The 18,370-nt window shown below is 35.2% G+C and overlaps 3 protein-coding genes and 1 long non-coding RNA gene across 4 annotated transcripts; 2 read left to right on the top strand and 2 right to left on the bottom strand.

The window, feature by feature from the left end:
- Positions 1–237: 237 nt before the first annotated feature.
- Positions 238–2,477, bottom strand: LOC125212678 (uncharacterized). The gene is made up of 3 exons (XM_048112909.2): positions 2,193–2,477; positions 1,958–2,087; positions 238–1,205 (listed from the first exon to the last, which is right to left on the bottom strand). Exons 1-3 carry the CDS (start codon positions 2,323–2,325, stop codon positions 389–391), a joined length of 1,080 nt encoding a protein of 359 aa, XP_047968866.2. The 5' UTR covers positions 2,326–2,477; the 3' UTR covers positions 238–388.
- A 7,612-nt stretch (positions 2,478–10,089) lies between these two features.
- Positions 10,090–12,423, top strand: LOC125212888 (pollen receptor-like kinase 4). The gene is made up of 3 exons (XM_048113174.2): positions 10,090–10,510; positions 10,683–11,085; positions 11,157–12,423. Exons 1-3 carry the CDS (start codon positions 10,217–10,219, stop codon positions 12,320–12,322), a joined length of 1,863 nt encoding a protein of 620 aa, XP_047969131.1. The 5' UTR covers positions 10,090–10,216; the 3' UTR covers positions 12,323–12,423.
- Positions 12,424–14,462: 2,039 nt separating this feature from the next.
- Positions 14,463–16,501, bottom strand: LOC125212521 (uncharacterized). Its single transcript, XM_048112719.2, has 3 exons — positions 16,241–16,501; positions 15,760–16,163; positions 14,463–15,646 (listed from the first exon to the last, which is right to left on the bottom strand). Exons 1-3 carry the CDS (start codon positions 16,304–16,306, stop codon positions 14,566–14,568), a joined length of 1,551 nt encoding a protein of 516 aa, XP_047968676.1. The 5' UTR covers positions 16,307–16,501; the 3' UTR covers positions 14,463–14,565.
- LOC148930653 (uncharacterized) lies at positions 16,159–16,547 on the top strand. Its single transcript, XR_016136567.1, has 2 exons — positions 16,159–16,308; positions 16,413–16,547. It is a non-coding gene; the product is annotated as an uncharacterized LOC148930653 (long non-coding RNA).
- The last annotated feature ends 1,823 nt before the right edge of the window (positions 16,548–18,370 follow it).

Below are 18,370 nucleotides of genomic sequence, written 5' to 3'. Positions count from 1 at the left end.
AGTTATAATTTCAAATCAATTATAATAATTTAACCAGAGAAAATAATAAAATAACACCAAAAATTACGTAAAAAATCCCCTTCAATGTGAAGAGCTAAATCCACAAGACCCCATCGATGTACAAATTCATCATCCCAAAGTCAAATATAGGATAACAACTTAATAAGTTTACAAATGATATTTAGTAGAAACACAACAATGATATTAGATGATTAATACAACTTTAAAGAGGGAAAATAAATTTGAAAACAACATTCACTTCATAAATTAATAACTGATGATATAACTGTCCACGTTCGATCTCCTTCAATCTTGACAAACAAACTAAACTACTAATCACAATTTATTGTCGTTCACTTTACTACAAAAGTTATTGATAGCATAAAGTTCACGACAACAACCACGAACACATCATATCGTCCAACTCTTCATTGTTTGGGTCACATTTCTCGCTACAGTCATCCCATAACCACGAAAATGTACTTTCATAAATATCTTTCGGCACAGACTCGTAAGTATCACACTTTGACAAGTTTTCTAGGTCAGGCCCGAACTCCTCGCCCCATGATGGAGGCCCGGACTCGCAAGTATCACGTCCATCACACATCAATGAGTTCTGCAGACCTGGCCCGAACTCTTCGACCTGTGATGGAGGCCCAGGCTCGTAGGTATCTAGTCCCAGCCCGAACTCCTTGGCCCGTGATAGAGGCTCAGGCTCGTAGATATCACGCGAATCACACATCGATGAGTTCTCTAGGCCCAGCCCGAATTCTTCGGCCCGTGATATATCCACATCCCCGATTTCCGGGCCCCAAAGCCCGCTCAGATCTTCCATAATATCATCCAAGTCGCAGACTCCCGGGCCCGGCATGGACTCGCCGCCGCTCTCTCTCTCCCCCGCGATGATTCTCCCAATTTTCTCTCTATCCAGAGTGGGAGTCGCCGGCATAACGACGGCGGCGCTTGCAACTCCGGCGGTGTCTTCTTGAAGGCCCGTGCGTTTGCGGCCGCCTCTCCGGTTACCGCTCTTGGTCTTCTTGTGACCGCCGCCGGCGGCCTTTGGCGGCGGCGGCGGCGGCGGCGGCGGTATGAAGTTGGGATTGGGGCGGCGGAAACCATGGAATTTTCTGCTTAAATGGGAATTCCAATAGTTTTTTATTTCATTGTCTGTTCTACCAGGCAAATGCGCAGCGATTAGAGACCACCTACAAAATTTCAGCCGCCGATCAATTAATTAATTAATCAAGTTGATTAAATGACTTAATTATGATTAGCTATAGCTTTTCAAGTCAACTTTATATTGTTTTCATTTAATTAACAAGTTAATGTCCCCTAAAAAATATCAGCCTAATTTCATGGCTCATGCTAATAGGCTATTCACCGTTCAATTCTCTATAGTAAATTAAAATGTGTAATTGAATAAATTCGAACCGGTCAATTGACTCAATTTCTATCCAAGCAAGATCTTTCTATTAAAAAAGTCGTGTCAGAATATACCATAACAAGGTAAATACATGTCACTTTATTCAGAACCAGTATGGTCATGGACACGTTGTCGAATTAATTAAAAAAATTATTTATATGCAATAAATAGCCGCATGGGTCATGAGTGAGTGTAGGTCATATTTATTGAGGTTATAATGGACTAGTGAATTGCTACATTTTCTAGATTATGCCCACTTTTAATTTCATTTGGAATTTTGTGGTTTGCTTTAACTAATAAGAGAATTTATGGCTTGATTTTATTTAATTATACAAGATATAGAGAAATTATTTTATTTTAATAAAAAAAAAACCTTCATCCTATAATAACAACATAACATAGTACTTATAACACTACTTTACAGTTGATTGGACTCATTCCTATCAATTCACAATTTATAATCATAATTACGAATATTGCATTAAAAAAAATACTTTTAGTTTTGCATTATTGATAAAGAAAAAAGAAAGGAACCTGTTTCCCTTTGATGCATGGAGATTGAAGATGATTTCTTCTTCCTCAGCAGATATATTTCCTCTCTTCACATCAGACCTCAAATAATTGATCCATCTCAGCCTGCAACTCTTTCCACATCTAAGCAACCCTGAAAAAATTCCCACAAATATTATTGTTAAATACAAGCCAAATTATATAAATAAGTAAGCTGCATTTCATTCAAACACAAATTACCAAAAAAAAAACAATGCACCTGCATTCTTGGGCAATGATCTCCAAGAACCTTCACCATTTTCGTCAATGTATTTTCTAAGTTTTTCATCTTCTTCTGCAGTCCATCTCCCTCTCTTCAACCCCACTTTCTCACAGCACGGCGCTCTTCCCATCTCTCTCTCTCTCACTAGACAACAAAAATTAAATAAAGTGCTTTTTTGGTTGCAATATTTATAGAGACAATATTAATTTTTCCAATAAATAATTCTTTTTATTATGGACATATACAGTAAAAAAATAAGGGCATTATTCTCGTGCTTTCATTGGTTGAGGGATTTAACTATAACTGCACACACACTTACGCGAAGGTGCTAATTTATTTGGGTTATAATGAAATGCGGGGGCAGAAATGGAAATACACAGTTTGTGGTGGCGGAATTCGCCACGTAGGCTAGGGAGGAGTAGAATTGTCGTGGCGCCTCCACCGTCACGCGCCTCGTGACGGGGCGTCGATCCGCCACGTTGGCAGCCTTTCCGCTTTTCCGCCGTCGCCGTCACGGCCCCACCTCTCTCTTTACTCCGGCGGTCGACCTTGTCGGAATAATTACCGTTGCTCTCAAATTATATTAGTGATGTGTGTAATAATGTTTTCTCACTGCTTTACCAGTTGATTGAATAAAATGTTATAGTAAAACCATTGCTTATCAATTTATTGCAAAAATAGACTTACTCGAAATATACGAAAGAGATGATAATGCGTATATATTGCTATTGCTATTGCTATTACTAGTAGGACTTTTCCACAAAGATTTACACAAATTTGAGTGTTTGACAAATTAATGTAGGGCTTGTCATTACAATAATTTGTCAAATCGTGTCGAAAATCAATGTCATATAATTTTATAATTTTAGCTGGAATACATTCTGGAAATTTAACTTATGTGGACTGTATTTAAAAACATAGGACAATGGGTAACATGTCACTCTAAAACTATCTATCAATGAAGGGTCATTGGGTCTCATCAGTCACACATATTAATTGGACATGGGTTATATTTGTTGTTGCCAATTACTCCATTACTAAAATAAATTATTAATAGTGTTTTTCATTGGTTAAGTTTTACTGCCTTTTTTTTTATTCACCATTCAGTTAGTTGTAGTTCAGTTAGCATATTTAATTATCATATGATAATTTATCTAAAATTGAATTGTAAGATTATTTTAGTTGAAAGAAGCCGACAATAATTAATTATCACATGATTATCCATTCAGAATTAAGTTGTGTTACGATTTTTTTCTTTTGTTTGAAGGGTATAGTTCTTGGGTTTGTTTGCAAGCATAAGTGTATTTGGTTTTGTTTTGCTCATGTGTTTTTTGTATTGACTTTGTTTCGATTGTTCATCACTCATGATTCGAGCCTTTATGTGTTTTTTTTAATTGATTTTATTTTCATTGCCATATCTTATGCAGGTTTTCCTATTATTCAAAAGAAAGCTAATTAAATTCACACGTATTGAGTCTTAGTAGCTCAACCTTGGAGGCTCATTATTAGTCCTTATATACTAATGATCGACATTCGACAAAACTAAACAATAAATGCAAGAACAATAATAATGTTCCCATAAAAACAACTATTAATAATTTATGAGTAAAACTTGCATAAGTTTATAAAATATTAAATATATTGAACGCCTCATAATTTATCAGGTACAACCGATACAAAGTCTAATAGAAAAAACTTAATTCATTTAGTAGTAGTATTATTTTTAGTGAGAAAAAATGTCGTTTCTATGCGCGACTACGATGCTTGTGCAGTTGTACGAGTCATTTTTTCACTAAAATTGACACAAATCCAATTTTTTTGAAATCGAAATATGTAAAATGATTGGTTTTATAAAACTTAGAGTGAACCGCTGTATCTTAAATAATAAATAATACTATTGTTAAGCATAAACCGTGAATGCTCATCTACCTTTCTTTCATCGAATTAAAATGTTAACGAAGATATTTTTTAAGGATTTATTTTCGAATTCTTGAATAGTTATTTTCACTCACTTTAGTTTTGATATTTTTTCTCATGTTGGTTGTATTTAATGCATTGTCTGCGTGGAGGATTCAAGATCATTTATTTGTAAGAATTTCCACACTTCAAATCATAACACTTTGTAAGAATTTCTACACATCAAATCAGAACACCTGTACACTAATTAAACATTGTTATGTCTAATCCCAATAATGTAAATAGTACATGAGTCAAGAATGAAATTAGATTGAGTCGTGTTAAATTAATAACTCGTACAATTTTATCCTCTAGAATATATATGCTCATAGAATTGATAGAATCACAAAATGTTGGAATTAATTGGATTGTTAAAGTTTTTAATTTACCTTTGTAGTAATATTTTAATGGATAAATTAACATTTCTCAACATACTCAAATTAAAGACCTTTAGCCTCAAATGTTAGTGCTCTATCACTAAACCAACACACATTATTAATTATTAATTGTACTAAAACTAATATACTCCATTCTTCAATAACTAATTGTCTTATTATATTCCTAGTTTGATGTGCCCAATAAAAATTAATTTCTTTCTATTTTTTTAATAAGTTTCTATTTTTAATAACACATGCCTCATATTTCACTAATAAATTAATCTTAAATTTTTTTGGACCATCTATAAAAATTAATTTCCTTTCATTTATGATAAGGCTATCTAGGCTATATATTAACGATATTCTAATCACTTTTTTGTTTCTTTCTATTTTACTAATTTTATATTATTAAAATTTGAGTCGTGCACCACAAGCACTATTACCAGTGGAAGAAGTGAGCATGTTACATATGCAAACATAAAAAAAGATATTACGAGAATTTACCTAGATTCGTAGCACGTCAATATGCATTTATTTAGGATGATTTATTATATATGCTACTTATTATAGATTTTAATTTTATCGGCTGGTTTAATGATAATTAGGTCAATTTCGAGACTGAAACTACGTGACCTTTATTTTGAAAGAGATCGATAATTTTGATATTTGAATTTTTATTAAAGAAACATAGATTTGACAATATTTATTGAATGAGACATTGTTTATTTTATTATATAGCATACACATCGTAGTTAATTACTCCTTATTTATTACTACTACAAATTGACCATGTTCACAATACCACTTGCGTTACGTCTGTTTCAAGTGGAATATACTAGATATAATAGAGCATGTTTTGAATTTAAGGCAATTAATATTTCATACACAAAAAATACTCAAATTTCTACAGCAATTAAAACTTATTTGGAATTTCAACTGATGCAATGCAGGATCGATACGATATTTGATTATTTGTATTGTTTACGCTAGTGTTACCATCATTATGCAATACCTTTTTTTGTCGAAGTCTATTTTATCATTTTAGTATGTCACCGATATAACTATAATTATTTTGACTACAAATATAGAACGGTTCATGTTTATTAACATTTTTATTCATATTTCAATAATTTTTATTATAAAATTAATATATAAAATGTAAGTAAAGTTTTATTATTAGACGGAGAGAGGAATATTTTATGAAAATATTGAGAAGGGTGAGATTTAAACTTGAGCTACTACTTGACCTCATATTTGTGATTTTTAATATATATAAATAAAAAGGAAAAAACTGAATATATACGTGTGCATAGCTCATAGAGCAATTTGGGCAATATTTTATGTTTAATTAGTCAAAGCTGAGTAATAACATGTGTGTACATGTCGTGCCTATGTACATGTACGCTGATAGGGGTGGCAAATAGTGCATTTTGTGTCGTTATCATATCGATACAATAATTATACAACACGATAACAACAAACAAAAACACGACCTGTTAAGAAAACTCTAAACACGAACACGAACACGATCCGTTACCCTCAGACACGAACACGACATGAACCATTAACGACACGAACCATTTCGGATCAACACGACACGATAATAACACATATATGACACGACACAATAACGACACTATAATAATAATATTATAATATATTAATATTATTTCTAATATTAAGTTTTAAATTTTAATTTTAAATTTTAAATTTTAAAATAAATAAAATATTAATAATATTATAACATATTATAACATATTATTATTATTATTATTATTATTATTATTATTATTATTATTATTATTATTATTTCTTAACGTGTAACACGAACATGACACGAAGTTTTCGTGTCGACACGATAAGGCCACGAACCCAATAAGCTTTGACACATATCCATTAATTTCGTGCGGATTCGTGTCGTGTTATCGTGTTGTACCAAAAATTGCCAACCGTATGTATGCATAGTTCATAGACCAATTTGGAAAGTTTCCCAATTTCTAAGATTTTATTCCTCATATAAAAACTTATAGTAGTGGAGTAGTTTAAAATCTCTATATTCCTACAATTTCCACTTGTTATATATAATAATTATTTGGACACACATGTCATTATACCACGTAGTGTGTGTAGACAATTAAATTTTTATTCCCAGAAAATAGTCACTGTACTTCTAAATTAGAATAAAAAATTTAGTGATCCAGGGGTAGTATCATGCATATGGTTTGTCTAACCAATAATAACTTTATAAACCACTTTTCCACCATTTTTCTCTTTTGCAAGTGTGATTAGTTGAATAAACCACTTTTCCATCATATTGTTAACGCATGTGGGACAATCCGTTTAACCCGTCAATCCGTTCAGACTAACCTGTTTAGTCCGTTTTTATTCGGGTTACAAAATTACAACCTTAACCTGCTAATTTTACCGGACTATTCGATCGACCCACAAATTTTAGATTGAATTGACGTCCCCATGTATTGATCACTGAATTTCTAGTCTCTAAGTCATCCCAACCAGACAAAATTTCATTATCTTGTGATTAAAGATCGCCAAAATGAGCACACATCATGATGCCACAAGAACTGCCGTAATTTGGCATGGGTAGATGAATATCTTCTTTTGTAAGAGTATTTGCCCAAACAGATTTGCACATCATGATACCAAATTAGGTATGCAGATTGAACTCATATTTGCCCAAACAGATTTGATATATTTCGGTCACCTGCTAAATGACCTTATACCTAGTAAATTACTGATTATTTTTGGGTCACCATGTCAAACCTATTTTTTGATTTGGATCGAAAATAAGTACAGAAGTTATTTGTTATCCAATAGTTATGTAAGCCTACTTAATCAAAGAGAAATAGTACAAAATGTTATGTTAAATTAAATGATTTTATTTTATTTTATATATATTCTACTTATTTTAAAAGAAAATTTTAAAAGTTAGTTTTTTTTTTTTTTTTTCCTGTATGTAGTAGGTAAAACAATTTTTTTTGACTGAGATAGATTTGATGATTAAGTTCTAGAAAAAAAATGAATTTAAAAATAATAGAGACTTTATCGAAAAGAAAATAGAAGTTTAGTACGTATTTATTTTTATATAAGTTTATTCTTAATAAAAATATGATAGTTTAGTACTCTTCAAGAAATTAATCATGCATCCATGTTTTTTTATTATCGTTTTTATCAAAGTAACTTTCATAAATACTAGTAGTAGTTAGTGGTACCATTTTTCTCCTAATATGGTGTCGTCTTAACGTTGTGTATTTAGTACTCAATTAATATCCTTAATTTCATAGTCCTACTCTTTTTCATGAATGTTAAAAAATCGTGAGCTTAAAAAATTAATACTACTGTGTAAATTTCACTTATTATTTTTGTAATGATGTATGAATGAAATTAAGTATTAAAATATAAGTTTAATTGCTTATCATCTACCATATCGAGTATCACATCTGTGTTATGCACATATTAATATATTTTTAAAATATTAATTTTCAATTTTAAATAATTAAACAAAATTAGAAATCAATATTAACAATGAACAATATGAATAATAATTTGTAATTATATGAGAATAAAAAATCTATACAAATCAACATAGAAGCATAATAAATTTGAAACAAATCACATAATATAATGTTTAAACATTAAATCATGGAGTCGGAAGATAGAAATCTATCACAATAAAGAATTAAACACAATGGATAATTACTCATCATTTTTAAAACTTCTTTATACACTACATTAACTTTAAAATTAAAATTAACCTTATCATTATAAACTAAAAACCTTCAATTCTTCACAATTAGTTACTCTTCAACAAAACTCATAGGTGAAATAACTCGTTTGTCATCTTTAAAGTCTCGCCTCACCTAGAACTACAATAAAATAAGGAACAAAATCAATTTGCAATGCACAAAATCAATAATCAATATGTATAGCTACTTCCGCCTAACAATTTGTATAGTTTTCAATAAAATTAAAAATAAATTAAATTATACATTAAATTTACCAACAAAATAATCCTTTCATATGACCCAACCTACTTATAGATATGTATAAAAAAAATTAGACAATTATAATTTCAACTTAAATTTTTTAACAATAAGTTTAATCATCTGTTGGTAAATTTAATGTATAATTAACTTTTTTTAATTTTATTGAAAACTATATAAATTGTTAGGCGAAAGTAGCTATACATATTGACTCAACCTACTTATAGATATGTATAAAAAAAATTAGCCAATTATAATTTCTAACATAAATTTTTTAACATGGATCAACTATAAAGTAACATCGATGGACTAAAAATCTAATCATTGTTGTTGAAAAAAATTTATAATTATTAAAAATAAAAAGAAAGAAAATGGTGGTAACATCAATCTAAAAAAAAACATAGTAATGGATAAAAATGGACGGAAAGAAACGAAAAATATAACTAAAAAGAAAAAATTACCGATAAATCATATAAAAAACAAACACGATGTCGTATCAAAATTGATATATAAAAATGAATGGAAAAAAACAAAAAATAAGAAAATGTTAAGAAAAGAAAAAACATAATTAATAAAATGAAAAGGAACGAAAACATAATTAAAAAGAATAAAATTAGCCAACCAAAGAAACTGAGGAAGCCTTGAGCTCATTGATCATGGTGTGGAATGATTTTATGACGTCAAGCTTTCCTCATATGGTAAGAGCAAAAATAATATACTTGAGTTATATAAGGTAAGTAGGTATGTGTGGATATCTATCCTTTAAATGACATATTTATAGGCTAAAATATTGCAAAATTTAGAGGCTCCACCTAATCGCCCTTTAATTATACACGATCATTTTTGTAACTCCCACACATACATGATCATGTATTTATAAATATACAAATGCATTTTAAAATATCTTCATTCGCAACTGCCCTACCAATTTTAGTTTACATTTTCTTTTTTAAAATATGACAAATGATCTCAATAACTTATTTTTGATTCCCAAATTTACACCTTCATTGTAAAACCTCCAACTCACTCTACTTAGGCTTTCATAGTTTACACGATTTTAGCTTTACTTTAATTATACATTTTTAATTTAATATAATTTTTTAAATTAAATGGTAATCTTGTAAATTTTTCCAAAACTCCCCCAAAACTCCCTTTTCATATATACCGTATAGATATAAGTAAAATAAGATTTTAATTAGTATCATACCAATCTAAATAGCAAAATAATATTCCTGTAATTAATGTCATAAACATTGCACCCAAATTTGCGAACAAGGTACTAACTGATATAGCAGTATATGAGTTAGTATATGATGTTGCAGAGAAATATCAAATAGTAGTATGAGTTGAGATGTGGGTGACCTTGTATATCATAATCGTTGAATAGGAACCAAATCAACTAATGAAAAACAATTTGTTATATCAAAGGGTTGTCTAATGAATATCATAAATATGTAACAAAAATGATGAATAATAAAAGTTGGAAATGGTAGAAATGAAATTAAGTGTTGACCAAATGAATGCTCTAATTATAGGTAGGAATAATAATGGTAAGCCAACAGTATCTCCCCAAACCTCGAGTCTCACTTGCTAGATCTCACTTCACTTGAATTCGCAGTGCCACAATTCTTCATTGCTTCTTCACTTCTTGTCTCTAATTTTTGATATCCTAAACAAAAACTCACCCATGAAAAATGGCCAAGAGGGGCAATGCTGCAATGTTGATAAAAGAGCACCAATGAACACAATGATTGTGATGATGGTGGCGCTGATGGTTGCGCGGCCGTCTCGCGTGCTAGCGCAGGAAAACGCAGCGGATGCGCTCTTGAAATTGAAAACCTCCCTAGTGAACGCGGATCCCGCATTGGGGTCGTGGAACCCGTCGACGCCACCGTGCACGGGGAACACCGGCAACTGGGCGGGCGTGCTCTGCTACAACGGCTACGTGCGGGGACTGCAGCTCGACAACATGGGCCTACAGGTAGTGGCAGACACAAGTGACAAGAACTAGTTTTAAAATACAGTACACGATATATTCTATTTATTTTAATAAATTGAATATTCCATTTTCAATGGTCAAAATTCATGATTAAACATGTAGTATACATCTATTATAATAAAGCTCTTACCAATATTTTTTTGTGTTGACATAGGGCCAAATCGACGTCGACGCTCTGGTCGGCCTACAAACCCTACGCACACTCAGCATCAAAAACAACAACTTCCAGGGGACCATGCCCGACTGGCGGAAGCTCCCCGCCCTCACTTCCTTGCATCTCTCCGGCAACCAGTTCTCCGGCGAGATCCCTGACGACGCCTTCACCGGCATGAAGTCATTGACAAAGGTCTATCTCTCTAGCAACAAATTCACCGGCCCCATCCCCACTTCCCTAGCTTCCCCTACAATGGAGGAGCTCGGCCTCGACAACAACCAATTCTCCGGTAGCATACCGCCTTTCCCCTCCGGTAACCTCCAGATCTTCCACGTCTCCGGAAATCAGCTAGACGGACCCATTCCCCCGTCTCTACGCAAGTTCGATCCATCCTCTTTCACAGGTGAGCTCCTCGAAAAATTAAAACTAGGGGGCCAGCATACATGGTGATCATTGTTCTTTCTTTTTTGGCAGGGAACACGGCGTTGTGCGAGGGAGACTCGTGCGAGATCCCGCCGGATTTACACCCTCTCCCGCCTTCCGCGGAGCGTAAAAAACTATCTCCAGCAATGATATTTATAATCATCCTCACCACTCTGCTTGCTCTGTTTCTGCTCCTATTGCTGCTTCTCCTGTGCCTGTGGTGGTGCCTCGACATCGACATCGACGACGACGTTGAGTCGCCACGGGCGAGATTGGACACGGCCTCGCAGATGACGCAACAAACGACGAAACTGTCGTTCATGAGGGACGACAGGCAGAAGTTCGACCTGCAGGATTTGATGAGAGCCTCCGCGGAGGTGCTCGGGTCCGGGAACTTTGGGGCGTCGTACAAGGCCGTGTTCGTGGACGGGGAGGCGGTCGTGGTGAAGAGATTCAAGCAGATGACCAACGTTACGAAGGACGAATTCCACGAGCACATGAGGGTGCTGGGGGGGCTGCAGCACCCCCATCTCCTCCCTGTGGTAGCGTATTTGTACCGCAAGGAGGAGAAGCTTATTGTATTCGATTTCATCGCCAACACCAGCCTCGGGAAGCACCTCCACCGCGACGGTAGGCGGGCAGAGGGGGGGCCGAAGCCGCTCAACTGGCCGTGCCGGTTGAAGGCCATCAAGGGGGCAGTGAGGGGGCTGGCCCACCTCCACACGGAGCTGCCCGGGCTGGAAGCCCCCCACGGCCACTTGAAGTCGTCCAACGTCTTGCTCGATAGCAACTGCAATGCCCTGCTCATGGACTACACGCTCGGGCCGGTGGTGAACCTGGCCCAGATTACCGAGGCGCTGGTGGCGTACAAGTGTCCCGAGTACGCCATGATTGGGAAGATATCGAGGAAGTCGGACGTGTGGTGCTTGGGGATTTTGATACTGGAGACGCTGACGGGGAGGGCCGTGGATGAGTACCTCGGGCAGGGGGGGCTGTGGTACGGGGCAGAGCTGGCCGGGTGGGTGAAGGGGATTGTTGAGGAAGCGAACGAGAAAGGGGCGGTCGGGGTGTTCGACAAGGGTATGGGGATCAACACGGAGGCGGAGGCGGAGATGGAGAAGCTTTTGCAGATTGGGATATGGTGTTGTCAAGAGGAGCTGGACAAGAGGTTAGATTTGGTAGATGCACTTGCAAAGATTGAGAAGTTGCATGAGTAATTTATCAGCATCAACTTCAAATTTTTTGTAGTGAGAAATAGTTATGAGTAATGTTAATACTGTGATCAATATTGCATTTACTTTGCCTACAAAGATTGTAATCACAAGCAACTGGTGCTCCAATCATCCAATCTTATAAATCATTCAAAAAAAAAATGTAACAGTAACACAAGATATTAAAGCAGTTTAATTAAGAACCAAAATCATGGAGTACAATATTGCATGAGCACTCCACTGTCTACTTTTCAAACTTGTTCATCTTTTTCATACTTAGCTTTAGTTATATATTGGATTATTAACTATACTTTTATAAGTTTATTAATTATAGCCTAAATACAAATCTCGTTTAACCCGTGGCCAAATATTCCGATGTTAACTTGTTTTAAATGACATATTTATACTTTTATTAATAATTTATATTGTTTGGATGTGGATTAATTATTGACTCATCAGATCGTCACACAAGAGTCCCTAATTTAGAATATTGTGAATGCTATAAAATTAATTAGTGATCACAGAGTGTATTTAATAATAAATGGTATAATTGCTATTTAAGATATTATTTTATCCCTGGACTGCCACATTGGAGAAGTAGGAAGCATGACTTAACTGCTGCATAAATTATTAAACTCAAAGAATGATGTAGTGGTATAGAAAATTACTTATGAAATAATGATACAGCATCGCTTCTAATTATAGAATTCAAAGAATGATTATAGTACTTATTTACAGGGTAAAATTTGATTACAATATAGAAGAAGATATGGTAGGGGTTCTGATTACAATATAGAAGAAGATTTGGTAGGGGTTTTGATCTATGCAAATCTATTATTAATAAAAAAAAAATACAGAACCAAGTATATGAAGGTCATTTTTAGGTCATCGTAAGCTTATTTTTACGTCATTATAGTAAGGATGACATTAAAGGATCTTAACATGGCCTCAACCTCAAAGTTTATAATATGACCTAAAACTGCTTTATAATGACCCTCTATATTTTTCTTTAATTATTGACCATTAGATTGTCAAATATCATGGTCTGGATTTTGTATTAGGATCAATTTTTGTATTGATCATTTTCCATCATGTGATAACTAGTCACAGCCAACCCCCCTCTAACTAAAATAATCTCACAACTTAATCCTAGATTGCATCTTGGTACTCCCTCCGTGTCATAATAGATGTCACACTTTCCTTTTTAGTTTGTCCTACAAAGGATGTCACAATTCTTCTTTTGGAAAAAGTTCTCTTTCACATCAATTATAAAATTATATTCTCTCACCACTTAACACACAAAATAATATCTCCTAAAATTCCGTGTCATCTCAAAGTATGACATCTACTATGAAACGGAGAGAGTACTATTTTATCTAGGAAACCGAGTACCACCTTAACGTACATTTTCCATAATCCAATACTACTTGCAATCTATGCAATTTTGATGATAATGAATTTAATTTATAACTTTAGAACAAATGATAACAAATAAACGCACTAAATCATTTGCCTATATGAGTATCACACAGAAGTAGTAATTTATTTTACACTACCACAGTTTTTAAAATACAAGCAATCATTTCTGTGAAAGTAACAATCTATTCACCGAAATCATACTCCTACAATTTTGTTGCATTTGACAATTTGAACAAAACATGATAGTCTTATCTTATAAAATAATTTGAGCAGATATGGATGTAATAAATATTCCCCATCAACTATGGCAATACTGACTCACCCATTCCCCTACTCCTTTCATTAATTTCCACCACCCAATATTTTTAGGTTTATAAAATTATATCTCACAGGACTCACACTCACGTACACGGGACATGAAATTTTTTGTAGCCTGATCTCATAAATTCACGTCAGAGAGATTTATACTGCTAGCAATTTGTTGTGCAAAACATAAAATAATTATAAAAACTCAAATGGAGAAAATATTCCCCTATATTTCTAACATTTTGTGCAGATATCTCCCATCCCTCTGTTCCGTTTTAAATGGATCTCTCTTGCATGTCATCATTCATATGTATGTGTTGGTAGATTAGACATGGATGTATGATCTATCTTATCAATATTGTTTGATTGGATGTATTCGTCTCAATATCTATATCAAGATAATGTAACGTAAGATTAGTCATAGGTCACGGAATTTGGCCTTCTCCTTAATTTCCACCAACTCGACGTCGAATAATCTCGTGTCAATTTTAATCTTGAGTAACCGAATATCTCGAACGTATTAATTAACAAGTGAGCGCCTCGTATTTTACTGGGATTGGATGATTGAACCGCGTGTGAGAAAGCGAATTCCCGACATCCCGACAAAACACTCCTTGAAACGACGTATTCCCTTCCGCTGCGTTGTTTCGTTGCTTCTCCACCGCCTCGTCCTCCAAAATCACCGCCATTAAACTAGCATAACCCCTCTGAATCATTCTGTGCAACACCAACGCCGACATCTTCGCGCCATCCCTCACCGAATCCACATCCTTCTCATCCGCGAATTCGCATTTATGCATGAAATTCCACGATTGATCAGGCTTGTGTCTCAGCATCAGCAGCAAATGAGCTCTTTCCAATTCCGACCTAGAGCAGCCTCGCCTCAATCCGATCAACGCGTGATAGTCTATGTCTCCGGTCTCACCGGAGGCGAGACGCTGCTTCAGCTGCTGGATTTTCGCAGCCACCGAGCACAATTTGCCCGGAATTTCCCGGTATTGGACCTTCTGCCGCTTCCAAACAGGCCCCGGGGTTTTCCGGTCGCGCTGAATCGAATTGTAGAGTAATTTCAGATGCTCGAGATCGTGGAGGCTATCGTGGAAGCATCTGATCGATTCGAACAATGTAGCTCTAATGGCGAGCGCGTCGATGCAGGATGTGTCCAGCGCTAGGGCTCTGTTGCAGTCGCCGATCGCCTCTGCGATTCGGCCGGCGGATCTGAAGGCGGAGGCGCGGTGGACGTAGCACTCCGCCAGGAACCCCTGCGGCGCGCCACGGCGGCCGTCGAGGATCTTCATGAAGTGCCTGACGGCTTCGGCGTGGAGTCCGGCGTCGAGTGCGGCTACCGCGGCCGTTTTCCGGCGGATGAGGAGCTTGGTGTGGCAGAGGAGGCGCGAGATGCTCTCGAATTCGGTCTTCGGATGCCTTTTCGGCTCGTGATTGTTGCCGGAGAAGGGGTGATTGATGGAGGAGAAGATGTCGTCGGTGAGAGAATTGCTCCGCCGGCGGAATGCGGCGGTGGCGAGGCGTTTTCCGGTCTGGAGGAGCACCAATGCATCCTCCATTAAACCTAGGTGGCAGCACGCTTGACCTAACACCGAGTACCTGTTCGATGAAATGCGTCATTGATTTGGAGAGATTTCATCAATTTGAACTGATATTACTCCGATTCATGAAAAAAACACAAAATCAAATCTTCATTTCATTTCAATCCATACCTCCATTGGCCAGATTCCTCGACGTTCTTAAACAAACCGGAAATAACTTTCTTCTTCAAATCGGAGACAGAGAAGCATGTACACGCCGGCTCGGATCCGCCGCCGGAGGAAAGGAGCGAGGCTCCCTCCCTAGACAGGTGAGCCGAAGCGCTATCGGATGAACCGGTGGTCGACGCGTCGTCGGAGATGGCCATTTTCAGACTCGGAATGTAGTCCTGAAGCATTTCCACCACCTCCTTAAACCGGCGGAGGTAGAGCAAGCTCCGCGCCTTCATCTCGAGCGCCACCTCCATGCGCGGCGCCACCGCCAGCGCCGCATCGAGGAGGCGGAGCGCCGCCGCGATCTCGCTCTGCTCCTTCGTCGCGATCAACATCCTCGCCTCCCTCACGTATCGCTCCACCATCTGCATTACATTCCGCTGAATCAAACACTGAATTCGCGCAAAAACAAGGAGAAATCAAAATCAAGCGAGGCGAATACCTTTCGATTAGTGAGCCACCAGTGCTTCTTCTCGGCGGCGGCCGGAGATGGAATCGCTACCGCCATTGGTAATTAACGGTGACGTGATAATTTTACTCCGTCCTTGGATGCGTTATATATATACGAGTGAAAATAGAGTCACATTTTGATGAGAATTTACCCTCAAATGCAGAAGTTGGAACTGAAAATCTGAGGGAAATGAAGAAGAGAGAGAAATGCCAGCTTTATACATCACAGAGAAAGCTTTCATTCTTCTACTTCATCGCTGGCATCAGATTCCTTTTCGTTTATTTAATCCATTTTTAAATATGAATTTCTATCTCAATTAGGATTAAATTTGGTGAAAATAAAACTAATATAGCAGCCGAAAATCATGTTTGGACTATATAAAAATATGAGATCCTTAAATTTAAAAAATTAAACTACTAATATTACAAGGAGGTGACTAGGATTTTCATAATTAATAATGAGTCAAATCCAAAGTGCTAATTTTCAATGTTGCATGACTGAATTAGTAAACTAATAATGATTTTGACTCGTCAAAGAAAAGGCATGTAAATCTGATGTGGAATTCTGATTATTAACCATGTTTTAAAATTTCAAGATTTTGATTAGAATAAATATAATTGAAAGATTATAATTTCAAATATATTAAATTTAAACTGGAAAGTATGTTTAATAAAAACTCGTACAAGTAAAGTAAATGAGAATTGGATGTGAATTATGAAACATTAAAGTCTAATTAACTAAATGCACTTCATATAATCAATAATACGCTTGGTTACTATTTATGTCAATAAATGAAAATATCTAGGGCATGTTTGATAAGTTAGTAATACCAAGATAGAGAATTACTACCTCTGTCCCTGAAAATTTGATATATATTACTATTTCGGTCCGTCCCTGAAAATTTGATACACTTCACATTTACCATTTTTGGTAGTGGACCCTATATTCCACTAACTCATTCCTACTCACATTTTATTATAAAACTAATACTTTAAAAGTAGGACCCACATCCCACCAACTTTTTCAACTCACTTTCCATTACATTTCTTAAAACCCGTGTCGGATCAAAGTGTAGCAAATTTTGGGGGACGGAGGTAGTATATATGAACATTTTTAATTGTTTGATATCATAATTAAGCTTAACTCAAAGCCCAATATAAGACCAGGGCCCTATCTAATCTTACCAAAATTATAACATTAACCTTGTTTATGTATCTCACCAATTTGTCAAGTTAAGCCATGTTATTTAATATACAATACAAATTTAGATAATTTCTTTTCTATCAAACAACAACGGATAAAAATCATATCTTTACATATCTTGACATGAAGCCCGTATTTCTTATCTTGTTTTACCTATCTTCTCATATCTCATCTTTTTTATCAAACGAGTCCTGTAGTATATTACTCGATAGTATTATATTTACAAAATTAAGCCGTCTTGTATTAATGTAACATTACACAAGATGAAAGCTTAATCCCAATAATTAACCCCCAAATCTAGTGGATTAACAGATAATTATTAATTGAATCGCAGAATTTTGAAAATCAACAATTAATTCTATCATTATACTATGTATGAGTATGATCCAATTTTAATTTTTCCAATCCTATCCACGCTAAAAGATACAAAATCCACTCGAAATGTAGATAAAATTAAATTATTGATTTTACCGCATTAGTAGCTATATTTCAGTTCATTTAGATAAATAAATATTTTATATTTAGTTGGTAAAAGAATTGAATATTATGTGGCGCAAGTTAATGTATTGTTTCAATTTCTGATCATTTAGATGAATATATAATTTATACGCCATACGCATTAGTTAAATAAATAAATAATTTATACCCCGATAGGTAAAAGAATTGAATTTATATGATGCAAGTTAATGTGTTGTTTCAATTATTTGGACCCCTCCCATTATTATGTATCTGCGCTATGTGATCGCTTTTTAATGCTTGAGAGTAGTATAGTAGTAGTAGTAGAAGTTAATGTGATGGTTATATTATCAGTATATATTTACTGAATTACAGGAGTATATACTGGAAATATATTTTGTAATTATGCATAGTAAGTTATGGTATATTGATATTAGAACATATTCCATCATTTATACTACA

This window comes from Salvia hispanica, chromosome 3 (assembly GCF_029641045.1).
Source record: "Salvia hispanica isolate PSC_SH4W2 chromosome 3, Shi_PSC_v1, whole genome shotgun sequence".
Classification (NCBI taxonomy): Eukaryota; Viridiplantae; Streptophyta; class Magnoliopsida; order Lamiales; family Lamiaceae; genus Salvia; species Salvia hispanica.
Note: the sequence above shows the minus strand (reverse complement) of the source record. Positions and strands in the feature narration are given on the sequence as shown.